At 44.4% G+C, this 16,720-nt stretch overlaps 1 protein-coding gene across 1 annotated transcript; it reads left to right on the top strand.

Annotated features, from left to right (window-relative positions):
- Positions 1 to 14,251: 14,251 nt before the first annotated feature.
- LOC149344959 (cuticle protein 10.9-like) lies at positions 14,252 to 16,406 on the top strand. Its single transcript, XM_089542694.1, has 3 exons — positions 14,252 to 14,269; positions 15,490 to 15,582; positions 16,047 to 16,406. The coding sequence occupies exons 1-3, from the start codon at positions 14,252 to 14,254 to the stop codon at positions 16,404 to 16,406; spliced, it is 471 nt and encodes a 156-aa protein (XP_089398820.1).
- Positions 16,407 to 16,720: the final 314 nt, after the last annotated feature.

Genomic DNA, 16,720 nt, shown 5'->3' with positions numbered 1-16,720 from the left:
TACAAGTTTTCACAATTGTTCTGAGAAAAGCGTTGACGCAGTCCAACTTTTCTGCTGGCACAAACTGAAGGGGTCTTTTAACGTCCTGAAGTCTATAACGCGATAGCGTAATCCCGCGGAAGTGGTCATTCTCTACTTTATATTTAGAGATCCCTGAGAGCCTTCGTACTATTCCTGGCGCAGTCATGCAGCTGTTGATCCATAGGTCACTACCCCGGCAGGGGTAGTGGAAACACCCGATGTTAGAAACCCCATGTCAAAGGCGTCGCGCCAAATGAGCCGCTGTGTTTGCCCCGTTTTTAAAAGTGCCTGAGTTCAGAAGCCCTTGACACGATTTACTCGTCTGAAATGCCCTGCGTCAAATACCAAATACCCCGATGCGTTTTGCCCATGGCGTTTCCCCATTTTCCATATCCAATAGTATGAATGGCCACTTGTAGGACGCTTGTATGGAAGCTTGAAGTACGCGGGTGTTTGTGGGTGGCCAGTGACAGAGGATGAAACGAAGAAAGCGGTAATGAACAGCCATGGAATACGGCCCATGAATGAAGCTTCGCGATAATGACGTCCGCCTCGCAAGATTTTGGAATATATGGCTATTGCACGTCTTCTTTGGCTCCTGGAAAAGAGCGCTCTCTTCCATCTCTAACAAAGAGGATCACGCAGAGGTATAAGCTCCCAGGACGTGTTCCTCATGCTGCAGCATCAAGTTCTTGATGTACAATCGTGGCAGCAGCGGTAAGCTGTGGTTGCAGGAGTCGTTCGAAAGCAATACGACTCCGTCCCAAATACAGCGGCAGTTTAGGGCGTTGGGTTAACTTAAATGCGTTACCGCCTACTGACGTTCGTGAAACATTTTCTCACCCACCGAAGCTGCCAAGTTGATGTAGGCAACCACCATGGCCCTCCATGGCCAAACAATATCGTCGTACCGCAAGGTTCGGTTCTTTCACCCTCATTATTAAATTTTGTCGTGGCCTACTTCCGCCCCTACTTGCTACTGTTCCGTCATTGCATTACGTCTTGTACACATACGACATCTCCATCTGGACAACGACCGATTAAGGGTGTGTGCAAGAGCATACTCTGCAACTAGGCCTAACTACCATCAAGGATTTCTTAAGCTCAGCGGCCATGTCCGAATCGCCACAGGCTACTGAATACGTTGGTATCCCAAATGGCGCACACAGGCAGACGAAAACAGTCCGGAGACAAATCAGCTTGTACAAGCGCTGCCAAATCATTCGACGTCATTTTTCCATGCGGACTTTAAGAGCTAATCTTGACCAAGGCGGAAAAAGCGCATGGGACACCAAAGGTCCAAGTGCATCAACATTCTGCGCCTTATCATCAGAGTGACCCATTTTCCATGAAATACATTTATCACTGCATTTATCAGCTGCAATTTAGGAATTGAACACCTGAATGAACAAAACTGCCACGATTTCCTGCGTGTTTGCACACGCAGGCCTCGAAGGGAATGAGTGGCCCAATAGCGAAGCCCGAGCATCAGCTTACAAACAACACATGCGCCAATCGCACTTGCGACATTTGTGGGAACACGTGCATGCCTGTTAGATCCCTCACCGTCAAAAGAAATAAAGAAGTGACGCTGCAAGGCTCTGAGCACGTGAGCTCTGAACGAGAAGAGCACGCCGACGACCAGAGCGGCCTGTTCCACATAAACGGAGGGGCTGCCGAGGGGCACACAGACTCTAGTCCGCCACCTTGCAACCAACACTGTGCTAACACCAGCATTAAAGACTCAATCTTTTCGCAATTACCCCTATAAACGGATACACAATCGTTGCCGAGGCACGGCGACAACTACCCAGATCATTTGAAAATGCCGTGAATATTCGAAGCTTCGTAGAAGCAAGTTTGCAGAACTTCGTATTGCAATTCGCCTGGCCGCATACAGCGACTGTGTTATTCTAGTAACCCACAATAGCACGGCCATCCCTCTGATCTGGCCGAAGGGTGGAGAATTTGTGGCTGAGGGCCTGAGCCCGAAGGTTTATTTGAGTCGCCCGCAAGTGAATCAGCACGCATCGACCACCGTGACAACGATTAGATCACATGGCCGCACTGTTGCCTAGAGTGATGCCAGTATGGTAAATTGGTTTTTGAGGAAAGGAAATGGCGCAGTATCTGTCTCACATATCTCGGCAGACACCTGAACTGCGTCGTAAGGGAAGGGAGGAAGATGGGAGGGAAAGAAGAAAGAAATAGAGGAAGAGGGGCCGCAGTAGAGGTCTGCGGAATGATTTCGACCACCTGGGTATCTTTAACGTGCACTGACATCGCACACCACACGGGCGCCTCTTGCGTTTCGCCTCCATCGAAACGCGCCGCAGGCGTCTAATCAAAGACGCGCATCAATCACTCACTCACTCACTCACTCACTCACTCACTCACTCAATCAATCAATCAATCAATCAATCAATCAATCAATCAATCAATCAATCACTCACTCACTCACTCACTCACTCACTCACTCACTCACTCACTCACTCACTCACTCACTCACTCACTCACTCACTCACTCACTCACTCACTCACTCACTCACTCACTCAATCAATCAATCAATCAATCAATCAATCAATCAATCAATCAATCAATCAATCAATCAATCAATCAATCAATCAATCAATCAATCAATCAATCAATCAATCAATCAATCAATCAATCAGTCAATCAATCAGTCAATCAATCAATCAATCAATCAATCAATCAATCAATCAATCAATCAATCAATCAATCAATCAATCAATCAATCAATCAATCAATCAATCAATCAATCAATCAATCAATCAATCAATCAATCAATCAATCAATCAATCAATCAATCAATCGATCAATCAATCAATCAATCAATCAATCAATCAATCAATCAATCAATCAATCAATCAATCAATCAATCAATCAATCAATCAATCAATCAATCAATCAATCAATCAATCAATCAATCAATCAATCAATCAATCTTTCTGAATGAAATAACTACAGATAAATAATTAAATAGAAATCAATCCAAGAAATAATATCAAAACAAGTCCGTGCTACGAGGATTTGAAATAACTGAATCCCGTAGGAATACGACTGCAACCAAGTTTCCAATAACACGATGCCCGCCAATTGCACTTGATTAAAAACAATAAGGATGCTTTTGAAGCGAAAAGCTCGACTAGGCTAGTCAACATCCGGTCTGGCGTGCTCCGTGATCAATTTTAGCCACATCTGCGCGTGCGCGAGTTCGCCGCGTGACGTCACTGGAGAGGCGCACGTGGTCGGCGGCGGCTCCGTCGGTCGCGCGCCTTGCGCGTGTTTACCCAGTGTGCATCGGCGCGAGGTCCGCTTCCTCGTATGATGCTACTGCACATGCACCATCTTTTCGCCCTCCTTTCGCCCTTCTTTGCGGCGCATCTGATAACGCTGCGAGGTATATATATATATATATATATATATATATATATATATATATATATATATAGGAGCGCTCGAAGAAATGCACACGCCTCGCCATGAACGAAGATTCCGAAGTGGTGGCTTGCAAGTTGGCCCAGAGGCAGCGGTTATACGAGAAGTGCAAGGCCGAGCGAGCTGCTGAAACGCCAGAAGAACATATAATGTGTGCCTATAGGATTCACATGAGGCAATGACACACTGCCAGGAGTAACCGTGGTATATCTACAGGGTAACCACAAGTACACAACCATGGCATAACCACAAGCTAAACCACAAGCATCAACGAAGCTTTTCGCTGATATCCGGGCATAACCATAGCCAATATGGCTAAGCCATAGCCAATTTTTTAGTTGGGAAAAACACGACTGTAATTATTCGGATTTTCATAGCCTGTTGACCGCCTATGTTCAAAGATATCGAGCACCCGTATGTCCCCGAGATAGAAAGGTGTGATTACTGCTCAATACGAATTATAATCTGGACTCGGAAAAAATAATAAAATATGCTAAATACTCAATTACGATGTCGCATTTGGTCATAAGATTCGTGTCCATTTTCCTCGGTTCAATAAAACTTCTCGCCTAGAAAAGTTTGCCGACGTTTAAGTTGACGACGGAAGCATGGAACACCAGAAAATGCTCCTGTGCGATTCTGAAGCGCTTCCAGTGTACCGCACTCTTTCGCCAGCCTTCGTCGCGACGCTCTCGCATCATCCGCTCCAATGTCAACAAGTTCTGATTACGAGACGAACCGTGAATTTCATTTGAAGTGTGCCGCTTTCAATCGCCATGTCATAACACCGTGAAACTGTGCCCAATTGAGGCTCTGGTGAGGACTCCGAGCCCGCATAGCACGCCAGGTTAACCTCCAGTACGTTTCAGATGAGTTCAAGCCCTACCTTGGACACGGGTGGAGTACAAAAAGTTAGCGGATGCGGGTTGCTTGAAAAGAAATTGTTTTTCTGCCTAGCCCCGGCAGCCAGGCAGCTGGTATTCCTCCATCGGATGGAGCATGTATTCCGAGCAGCGCAGGTAATCAGCCCAGTGTTGAAAATGGATGGTTTCACTGTGGTTCTTTGCTTCACCGGCCTTTACCAATACATTATGTAATAATGGGCCGATTACCTCTGCTGCTTGGGAGGCTCCATAATGCTTCCACGCTTAATATTCACCTGCTGTTTCCGATGGCATAGTATATTTTTTTTCCTTAAGCCCGCATCTCCTAAACTTTTCTCCTTTACTGCAGTGACAGTTTTGTGGGCTGCTCTGGATAGCTATGCATAGGGCTGCGCGGTCCTTTTGTGTTCATTTCTCTGGCTTGTTTAAGTTAGGAGCATACGATCAGGTGAATATTATTGTCCAGTGTATTTTCGGGGAACAGGGTAGCTTCCTTTAAGTCACCCTATTTTGAAGCACTTCGAACAGCGAAATCTGTAAGTCTTGGGCATTATGGCCAAGGTTTGAGGTTGGCGTTTAATATTACTGTATAATACAGGGCGGCCATGGGCAACTGCGATTCAGATCTACAATAGTGGCAAGTGGGCACGTGACTTTCGTATCGGCTGATTTACTTGTTTTTTTTCTGTGAGTAGAAACAAGTTAGGTTATAAAGGTGCATCCTCTCAAAGTCAGCTCCTTTCTTGACACTTGTGTGTTATCATCACCATTCTCTGCTAAGCAGAGGTGCCTTGTACACATAGGGACTACCGCGTCCGTCCACTGACTGCGTCCACATCACCTTGCGCTCTCACAGCCGCTGCCCGTTAGGAAAGCCGAAGGATAAAACGGCACTCAAAATTCTTACTCCTTGCTTTTAACAAGCGCTTCACATCATAAATTTACAATTGAGGAATCGGCAGGCAAAAATCGACATTAGTCATCGCTTTGCCGCGGTCATGGATATCAAATTTGTTTTTATTACTTATTTATTGTTCCTCAAAGGTCCCTTTCGGGTCATTCCATGAGGGCTGGGGAAAACACGGCAAAATATTATTCATTAATTCAATTACTATTCTCGAGGGCCCACATTTTCTGCCCCTGGCTCCTTCTCTCTTTTCTTTTTCAAACCCACCGTCGCATTTCTCCAGTGGAAGGTAGCCAACCAGGGCACGCTCCTGGTTAACAACCCTGCCTTCCCTCTTCGTCTTTATTGCTCACTTTCTCCTTTTTATGGATGGCCCCACATGATGGCCTGAGTAAACAGTACACCACTGCAGTGCGGCATGAGCGGCTTTATGGGACATTCTCGGAGGGAACGGCGGAAGAAAAAAACGGACGCGCTGTTTGCGCATTGCATTTCATCAACTAGCTTTCGCCTGCTCCTGTTCAGGTGTTTTTTTTTCTTCGTATACAGTGATCCAAACGTAGATATGATTCTGCGATGTTCACGGGTGGCTTTTCGTACCTGATGGCACTCGGGCTTTGTAACACTCATTAAGAAAGAGCGTGAGGACCGCCGCGAGTCCTCCCCACAGACAGACATAGCAAAAAAGAAACCAGTAAAACATAACAAAGCGCCCCGCTGGGAGAAATATTCAGTGCGTACGGTGCTGAAATGGTCAAAACTTGTAAGTTTTAATAAGATGCGCAGCACAAATATGCTGTTATAGTAGTTATAGTAGTAATTGCAGTTCTAAACATGCAAAATGATTTACATGCGCAGAAATAAACACCACAAAATCTCTGCAATATTCGAAAGGAGAATAAAACTATCAGTTCATCATAAAAAGCATAAATAGCTGGGCAAGTTTGCAATAATTCGTCGGAGGGAGGGGGGGATGAGTTGATTATAATACGAATGAGACAAGGGTTCTTTCATTAATTATAGGCATTAAATAATATTAAGAAGCCATTGTAAAAAATACGGCAAATTTATAACACAAATACTCGAAGAGTTTTCTAGGATTGCACGACTATCAGGTGAAGATACCTGGAAAGGCATACTGGGCTTTAAGGCCGGAGATTTTAGCACGGGGATTTTGGCACGGGATTACCAGTTCAGGGCTTTTGAGTGGCGGGGATTATGACGCTCGACAAACGCTCCCGGGTTTATGAGAGGCGGTACTAAAGACGCGGGGCTTCTCGGCAGGTCCGCTGCACTGGGGAGCAATCGTGCGACATCCCCCGGCTGGTGTTTTGTAAACACAGCCAACGGTGGTGCTTATGGAGCCCAGGTTGCTCTTGTCGAGCGACCACTCGCGAATAATTTAACTACCACGTGCCACGGTAAGCAGTTTGCTCAGAGTCCGGTAGGCATGTTTCCATCTGCCACTGTGGACACAATGTGATGACATCACAAGATCACGTGAACTAGTTAGTAGGTGGGCCACCTGCTTTTTCGCTCACAACACTGCCGCCTACGAAGGCGACACCGCTGACGACGCTGGATGCTCAGTAGAACGGAGGCCTTAACACTGACGCGTTAAAAATGCTGCGATTTGCAGGTAGTCCACAAGATGTTTTATTCTTGGTGGCAGCAAATCCTGATCGAAAGAAGAAAATAGCAAGCGGCTGAAAGCGATGAGAGCCGTGACAGTAAAATTAGTGGCAGTAAAGAATACCTGGAAAAATTTCTCAGCAACGAAAGAAAAGTTGACTAGTTATTTTGAACGTGATGTTTTCCATCCTGAATGAGCGCGCTTTACAGACGGGCCATTTCAGTCAGCATGAGGAAAGCTGCTCGCGCGACCAGGCATATGAAGCAATCTGCAAGATCAGCGCTAGGGGTTATTTATACCGGAGGGGGTCAGTGTAAAAAAGAAACATGAATAACGAACATCACTAACATTAGAAGGAACAACAAACAGGCTGGGTATTAGGTGGAAAAATAATTAAGCACAAGAGAGTAAATAAAGAAGCAGGCGATAGGCAACAATATAATACAAACTATAGGTTTAAAGAAAGCGATGTGGAAAAAAGGAAACAAAAAATACTACAGTGTAGCTATTAGGATCTAAAAGAACCGAAGTAATAGCAAAAGCAGAGCAACTTAAAACAAATCATTTCAAATGCCAACGTCGCTGCGGATGAGATCAACTAATGTGGAGGCATTAGCTTCAATGGCTATGTGCTCTGGTAATTTGTTCCACTCTATGATAGTGCATGGTATGAGTGACTTCGCAAATGGAGATGAACGACACGCAATGTGTTTAACTTAGTGCGGATGGTCGAGCCGCGGAAAGAAGGCAGATGGTGACTGGAAAAAATCGTGGTGAAGTGACGGATGGTGATACAGCTTACGGGAAAGTGCTATTCGTGATAGTATACGGCGGTGAGACAAGCCTTCTAATTCGGCGCGATTTTTTCAGACGGAGACGCTGGTAGTATATCAGTAGTCTGAAAAAATAAAATGCGCAGCACGGTTCTGCAAGAACTCAATGTTAGCTACAAGATAGGTCTGGTCAGGATCCCAGATGGGTGATGTATATTCAGTTTTCGGACGAATGAGTGCGATGAACGCAAGTTTCTTCAAGAGCGGGGGAGTCAGTATTAAGGTTATGGCTTAGTAGGCCGAGTGAGGGGTTGGCGGCTGCTAAAGTTACATTAATGAGGTTAAGCCATGTTAAGCGTGATTGCAGGTGAATTTCGAGGTACTTGCTAGTAGTTACAAGTTAGACGCAATTTTTATTTAGGAGATAAGTTGCGGAAATGCCAGAACTGCGAGCGAAAGACATAAGCTTAGTTTAGATGTATTAAGCGACATAAGCCACGATGTGCACCATGCGGTTACTGCATCCAGGTCAGTTTGCAAACACTGTTGGTCAGTGATAGAAAAGATATTATAGTATATTACGCAGTCATCGGCAAGGAGCCTAACTCGAGAAGGCACAGAGTTAGGTCAATTATAATGTATACTGAAAAGTAGAGTGGACCAAGAACCCTCCCGTGTGGTACCCCAATAGTGACTTTAGAGTAAGTAGAGTTGTAGTTGTTAACTGAAGTAAACTGAAGTCTAGCGTTGAGGAAATCCGCGATCGAAGAACTAACAGCGGGGTGAATATTCAACTCAGTTAGTTTGCGCATAATCCTATGATGAGGAACACGATGAAATGCTTTCGAAAAATCAAGAAAAACGACATCAATTCGGCCGCCAGCATCGGTGGATGAAAGCAAATCATGTACGAATCCTGCGAGTTCGGTGTCACAAGAGAGGTCCTTGCAAAAGCCGTGCTGGTATTTGCAAAATAAGATTGTTGTCTTTCAGGTATACTTAAAACTATGAATGACTTGTTCGAGAAGTTTGCAGGAAGTATTGATAAGCGAAATAGGGCAATAATTAGAAGTCTAGAAATAAATTGCAACTTTGTTCCAACAAGGAGGTGTTCAAATGGAAGGTAAAGAGGGCATGCTTTTATTGCGCTAAGACCAAAAACAGGGCTCCCGAACTTTCATTATTAGAAATGCGTCAGAGTCTGCCTCCCTCATTTTCGGAAATGCAAAGTTCTTTTGAGAAGCGAAAATTAAAACAACGCAAGAGATCGTGTACGCAGTCAGAGTATTGCGACAACACGGTAGCTCTATACGTGCTTGTTTATTACTCAATAAAGAAGTGTCATCTCTAAGTGGGGTTAGCAGATCTTCGACAATACGAGATACATTCCTGACTACTCTCTAAATAAACCATTTGTAAGCATGCCCATGGCGCCATCATAAGTGAGTGGGCTCGGCAGCAGCACATCGAGCACAATGCTCAGGAACCCATTTTGCTTCATTGCGCAGGTTTTGGCCGTCTTGCTGCCCGTACAACCATCATGCCTCGGTTATGATTTCTTCGAAGTGCCTTCATATCAAGCAAGTGACGTTTGCTTCGAGACTCCAGCACGTGCCACCCTTTGCTTGATTAACCACCCCAGCGTGCCTATCACCACCGTTTCTGCGACTGCGCCATCACTGGGAACGTCACATCACGAGGGTATCGACGCCTATATAAGAAGCTCCTCATCGCCGCCGGCATCCAGTGGGCTCGGCAGCAGCACATCGAGCACAATGCTCAGGAACCCATTTTGCTTCATTGCGCAGGTTTTGGCCGCCTTGCTGCCCGTACAACCATCATGCCTCGGTTATGATTTCTTCGAAGTGCCTTCATATCAAGCAAGTGACGTTTGCTTCGAGACTCCAGCACGTGCCACCCTTTGCTTGATTAACCACCCCAGCGTGCCTATCACCACCGTTTCTGCGACTGCGCCATCACTGGGAACGTCACATCACGAGGGTATCGACGCCTATATAAGAAGCTCCTCATCGCCGCCGGCATCCAGTGGGCTCGGCAGCAGCACATCGAGCACAATGCTCAGGAACCCATTTTGCTTCATTGCGCAGGTTGGCAACTATTTATCTGCCAGTTGCTATCGTATCGATAACCGCTTTCTGTTGCTGCTGCCCTGCCCACTGTGTATAAAAAATGCTTTGTCGTACGTTTATTCTTTCCAAGACGATCTGTTAAAATGTGGTGACATAGAATCAAATCCAGGCCCAGATATGACAGAAAAGGAAATGCTGCAGCAGCTACTCTTGGGCCAAAGCACCCTGGCGTCGTCTGTGAACGACATTCTGGCAAAACAGGGTTCTTTTGAAGAAAAGATAGATGGCTTGACAGATAGGATTAAAAATCTTGAAAATGAGGTAGCAACGATCAGTACTTTAAAAACGGAATTGCAGGACCTGAAGTCGACTGTAACTAATATGGAAGGCACCATTACATACCTGTTAAATAAAACAGACGACCTGGAAAACAGGAGCCGTAGGAACAACCTACTTATTTTCGGAATAAAAGAAGAGAATGAAGAATCAGAAGCAGAGCTTAGGGAGAAAATAACAAGGGAAATTTTTGACGAGAAGTTAGGAGTGGCAATAAACAGTATAGAAAGGTGCCACAGAATAGGTATGAAATCAACAAAGAATCGCCCTGTCATCATAAAATTGAGTGACTACCGAGAAAAGGCTTCAATAATGAAGGCTTGCCCGAAGTTGAAAGGCACAGATTATTCGGTTAGTGAAGACTTCTCAAAAAGAATTCGTGACGTCAGAAAAAAGTTATGGGAAAGCGCATCTCGGGAAAAGAGCAATGGTGCCAAGGTTAAGCTGGTGTTTGACAAGCTTAGCATCGACGGTAACATGTTCGGATGGGATAATGCAAGAAACACTCGGTATAAAATCCCGAGGAACCAAAAGTGACACCAACAAGGGAACAGTCTGGTTTTCAAAATTCTTAACATAAACTGTCGCAGCGTCGTAAACAAAGCTGCAGAACTCGAAGGCATGCTGTTCTCACATGACGCGGACGTTGCCATGCTTACCGAGACCTGGCTAAGCAATGAAATATTTGACAGTGAATTTGTACCTAAAGATTATAAGGGTTTTCGTAGTGACCGTGACAGAAGAGGTGGAGGAGTGGCAATTTTAATGAAATCATCATTGCAACTTTTCAGGATGCCTGATGCTCAAGGCATTGAAGCCATATTTTGCAAAACATACATCAACAGGGTTCGCTTTGTTCTTGGTGTTTTTTACAGGCCTCCCAACTCTTCTGTTGCGGTCTTGGAAAACTTAAGAGCATATTTACAATGCCATGTAAAAAGAGATGATAGACTAATACTGGCTGGTGATTTCAACTTGCCTAATATTGACTGGCACACCTTTTCATCATTCTCTGCCCATAATGCTGATACTGTAATGCTCGACATTGTGTTCACATTTGACCTGCTGCAAGTAGTAAATAATTTTACGAGAATGCAAGGAGCCGCGGGATCAATTCTAGATCTATTTTTTGTCAGTGGTGCCATCCGCAATTTGGTAGCCTTTGAAGTCACAAACGGAATATCCGATCACAAAGCTGTGCTGCTGAGCTTGTCAAATGTGTACCCAGATCGTCAAACTAGCGTGCAATTTTTTCCCAATTTTTCGCGTGCGGAAGACGAATCGATTCTGGACATGCTTGATTCATGTTATGAGAATTTTAGGAATAGCACTGATAGTGTGAATGACCTATGGCTTACTTTTAAAATGATCGTCTCCCATTGTATTGCCCGTTTCGTTCCCAAAATTGCAAAAAAGTCTGTGTACCGCAATCCTTGGATTTCTCGGGAGACGTTACGCTTGCAGCGAAGGCTTAAAAGGTTAAAAAAGAAATCAAGTAGGAATTCATCATTAAAACCAATTGTGGAAGCAATTTCAGAGGAACTTAAGCAGAAAATAATTTGCGACAAAGAAAAGTATTACGGAACGCTCCTGCCCTCGTTCATTAAAACGTCTCCCGAGAGATTCTGGCGCCAAATCACGCCCAAATCTTCTTCCACGAACGAATTCATAGTAGACGGCAAATGTGTGCGTGATGAGGCTGTTGTTTGTTCTGCGTTCAACAAATTTTTTCAGTCAGTATTCACAGAGGATAATGGATGCCTGCCCAACTTTTCTGCAGCACTCCCTGCCATATCTGATGTTGTAATTTCAGAGACTGGTGTTTGCAACTTGCTTTTGAACCTTGATGTCAAAAAATCAGCAGGTCCCGATAACATACCAAACACTTTTTTGGAGCGCTATGCGGAGTGGTGCGCAAAGTACTTGACAGTAATATTCAACAGATCTTTACATGAAGGATCTTTACCGGATGACTGGAGGACAGCCGCGATTAAACCTCTGCACAAAACCGGAAAAAAAGCACACATCGAGAATTACCGACCCATATCTCTAACTTCCACATCATGTAAAATTTTAGAACATATAATTCATAAACATATATTAGGTTTCTTGGAACAGCACAAAGTACTTACCGATTTTCAGCATGGTTTCAGGCGTGGGTTTTCCACAAGTACACAGTTAGTTGAAACTGTGCATGACTTTGCTCAGTCGATTAACCAGGGAAAACAAACAGACGCAATATTCATGGATTTCCGTAAAGCATTCGATAAGGTGTCACATAACAAACTAATTCATAAATTAAGTTATTATATTAAAAATGACAGGATACTTGCATGGATTAAAGCTTATCTCTCGAACAGATGTCAGTTCGTCACTCTGAACAATATTTCTTCTAGCAGTGTCCGGGTTATGTCTGGCGTCCCCCAGGGATCTGTTTTGGGACCACTCTTATTTCTTTTGTTTATTAATGACATTGTGGCAGATCTTTCAGTTCGCGTGAGGCTGTACGCGGATGACTGTATCCTTTATCAAGTGGTGTCTTCAGTTGACGACCAGGTGCGTCTAAATAATGACCTAGCGAAAGTGGTTGCGTGGTGCAACAAATGGCAGATGTGCATTAATTTTGAAAAAACCGTGTTCATGAAAATTACAAACAAGAAAATGCCTGTTCATTATGTGTACGGTACTAACAGCATATCATTGTTAGAAGTGACAGAGTATAAATATTTGGGCCTATGGATTACTAACAACCTTTCGTGGTCAAAACACATAGACGCTGTAGTAGCAAACTCAATGCGGAAGCTATTTTTCTTGAGGCGCTCCCTAAAGTCATCCCCATCTAGTGTTCGTCTATTGGCCTACAATTCTCTCATCCGTCCATTACTAGAATATGCCGTAATCATTTGGGACCCTTTCACGTTAACAAACATTCAGAAATTAGAGCGAATACAGCATAAAGTGGTTAGATTTGTTTTTAACTCATATGGCCGTGCATCTATAAGTGAGCTCGTGAGGCGAAGTGGGTTACCCCCCGTCACTGAGCGCAATCGTGTTTGTCGACTAAAGTTTTTTTTTCCAGCTTATAAAAGGACATTATAAAGTTGATACCTCTAATTATTTTCTTACTCCTCAGGTTATAACACGAGACAAAGGCATGTACTAACAATCACCCCTTTGAACGCGCGAAATAACTGCTTTAAATATTCTTTTTTTCCGAGGACAATTACTGATTGGAATAAACTTAATAGCGAGACTGTTAATCAAAATTCTTTACTTCTGTTTGAAAAGTGCCTGTAAATGTTGTGAATTTGTGTGTGTTTATATGCTTGTATTTTGTTTTGTCCCACCCTGCTATGATCTGTACAAGATCGCAGTATCTATAAATAAATAAATAAATAAATAAATAAATAAAAGAAATACACATTCCACGCATGATTGAAATAAACTTGTTAAGTGAGGGCGTTTTGGGCCTGTTTTTGTGTCTTAGTCTTTGTGAGCGTTTTTTCGTCTCATTCAGGAAAAGCAAGGAAACGCTTTTCACGTATACTGTACATACCTAACTGGAAAACGTATGTAAGGTGACAGAAAAGGTGCGTTTGATGTGCCTTGTGTTGTTATAGAAGTTGTTAGAAGTAAACGTTCTAGTAAGACTGCAGAAGTTACCTAGTGGAAGTAAGCCAGCCTTTCAGAACCTTGCTGTCGTGTTTTACGCTGAATGGTCGCTTAAGTTTCCACGAAAATGTATCGAAGCCCAGCACTGCCTCAATGACGTGCTCACTGATGAATCCTGTAGCACATAGTAGAATACAGTCACGCTTCATGGAATTTTATGTTAACAATGCAGCGTTCTGAAAAGGCGCGAGGTACACCTGAGTTCTATGTGCCTTGCGATTAAAAAAAAAAGCGCACCGTTGCGTAACGATTGCATTAGCAGAAGCCATACAGAAACGAGATAATGCCTTTGGCTCTGAATGGTCGGCTACGTGAGGCAAGAGAGATCTCGCATCATTTTCCCCTCTCACCGCCCTCGGCGCAACGGTTCCGTCTAGTCAGTTAAGGTGTATATAAGCGAGCAGCGGCGTTCATGCTTCCACAGTCATTTCGGCGATCCCTGTATATTGTGTGCCGTCAAGAGAAGCTCAGAGAAATGGATATCAATATCAAGGTGAGCTATTTTCAATATATTGGATGCAAATGTAGCTCAGCCTCTTGTTAAGCTCAGGGTTGGCAGTATGCAGCCCTTCCTCACTTCCTATAGCCGTTTATTCAGGCAGCACACTTCAGTGCTCATTTATGGGAACAGCATCCAACTCTGAGTATTTTTTTACGTCGTTGCAATTACCCCCCATCTGTTCCCGTGAAAAAAGAACTGTCAGTGCAGCTTCTACCTTCAAGGCTCTTCACAAAGGCTTGTCTAGCAGGAAGTAGGAGACTGCGCACTGAATAAGAAGAGAGTCGCTGCTCGCTAAAGAAAATAATCACTGCATACGCTCTCGATACGGAATGTCCAGTTTTTGTCATTATATGATGCCATTATATTTTGCCATTAAATTAGGTTCATGCGGGAAACGTGTGTTAGGTGTTTCACTGTGCAACAATGTTTTGGAAAGTGTAACATGCATTTATTATGTATTCCCAAATAACTCACAAAAATTGAAACATTAAGCATGAGATTACCATAACGATTCTCGTCAGTAGTGGCAAATGATATATGTGAACGAATCCTGCACGCAAGAAGCCAAGTAAAAAAGTAAGAGTCGAGAGAAATGATGATTATACCCGCAGTTAACCTACAGCATAATTGTACCGTCCACCAAGGATTACACTCACTTCCGACAAAGTCCGACATGGGTGCAAAAGCTAACTTTCAAGCGCGGCGCATACATGCATTCGTGCCAAACGTTTTAAAGCAACCTTAGTTTTGTGAAATAGCCATGCAATCTACAACCTTTGGGAAACATTCCGTTTTGGAATAAACAAGCGTTCGTAACGCAGGATCAAGCATTTTTCCACTTTTCTTTGAGAATGCTTCATTCCTGCCTGTGGATGACTTTACATAATTTTGGAATAGCCGAAGATTTGAGCGTTACACATCCGATTGAGTTTACTTTGAAGCTTACCTGTGCAGAACGCACGTCGATAGATATGGAAACTAGCAAGATGCAACTGGCTTCTTTGGTCGGTGGATCACCATATCTTACATAAGCGCCAATGTTTGCCGTGCGGCAGCAGTTTGATACACATGTGAATTCAGATTACACAAGCGATCGCATACTTTCAGTGCCCATTAACCTTTAAAATCAGCTATAGCAGCCAGCGTGCCCAGCGGACGGCCGCGCTCATCTTATCATCTGTTTGCTTTTACGGCTCTTGCTCGCATACAAGGCTGTCCTGCTGCTCACCTCCCTCGCCGGCATTTTTGCTGAGAACCGAATTGGTGCGAGCTATGGTGGTCCTGCAGCTGCTGGCGGCTCGGGTGCGGGTGCCTCCTACGTACGTACTTTTCTTCTAAATGACGATTGTAATTAAAGGTGCTGCGTAGGATAAAAATATTCACCGCATTGTGGAAGTGACTGTTGGCTCCCGTCAAATATCGATCACTGTAATTTTACTCACACTTGGGCAATATATAGTCCAAAATATTTTGCAAGGTTCCTCCTTTGTCGTATTTTGTTTGTTGCAGAGATCAAGGCAGTCAGCCTGCCACTTTCTGTGTATTTCTAGGCAACATCATCTGCCCTTGAGTTTTAACAGCCGACTTTAAGAACAAATTCACTCCTTGTGCGTTCAGGTAACTTATCGATACTATCCTCGTCCCCGCTTACAAAAAAAAGTACACTTGAGCAATGAAACCCCTCCTGTTTTCATCTAGACGTCGGTGAGACTGCGCGTTACAGAAACGCCGCAACATTTTGTGCCTTTATGTTTGTTTTCTTTCCTAGCCTCCGCAGCCGTACAGCTTCGGCTACGACACCACCGATGAGTTCGGCACCCAGCTGTTCCACAAGGAGGAGGGCGATGCCAACAACGCCAAAAAGGGTTCTTACGGCTACCGGGACGCCAACGGTTTGTACCGCACGGTCACCTACGTGGCTGATGCTAACGGTTTCCGCGCCACGGTGGACACCAACGAGCCGGGAACGGCCCCTGGTGCCAGCGCCGACGCCGTCTTCAATGCGAAGCCTGTTGCGGCTGCAGCTCTAGCTCCCGCTGCTGCGCAGGTGACCCCAGGTCGCTACGTTGGAGCCAGACCTGCGGGCTACGGTGCTGCCGCTGCTGCTGGAGGACCCTGGGCAGGCTAACATTTCGCTGCTTTATACCGCAATTTTTCCAGCCTCATGCGAACTCTTGCTGCGCGCGCAGCTATCTACGAAAATCTGTTGTCCACCTGTGCAATAAATAAAAGTATTTTCTCATTTAGTTTTGCACTTTTGTATCAGACTAAATTAAAACGCCTCGACATAAATACAGTATCGGTATTCATTGTCGGAACTGAATATCCTAAATGCATAAGCTGCTGTCTTGAAAGACGCGTGTTCAATCCCAGCCGCGGTGGATGCATTTCGATGGAAGCGAAATGTTAGGGACCCGTGTACAGTACGACGTCACCGTATGT

The sequence above is a fragment of the Amblyomma mixtum genome, chromosome 5 (assembly GCF_055824585.1).
Source record: "Amblyomma mixtum isolate Tamu chromosome 5, ASM5582458v1, whole genome shotgun sequence".
Lineage (NCBI taxonomy): Eukaryota > Metazoa > Arthropoda > Arachnida > Ixodida > Ixodidae > Amblyomma > Amblyomma mixtum.
Note: the sequence above shows the minus strand (reverse complement) of the source record. Positions and strands in the feature narration are given on the sequence as shown.

Excerpts from the sequence above, each read along its gene's own strand:
- LOC149344959 (XM_089542694.1), top strand. Across the intron at positions 15,583-16,046 it reads CAGCTGCTGGCGGCTCGGGT|CCTCCGCAGCCGTACAGCTT; the intron begins GCGGGTGCCTCC and ends TTTCTTTCCTAG.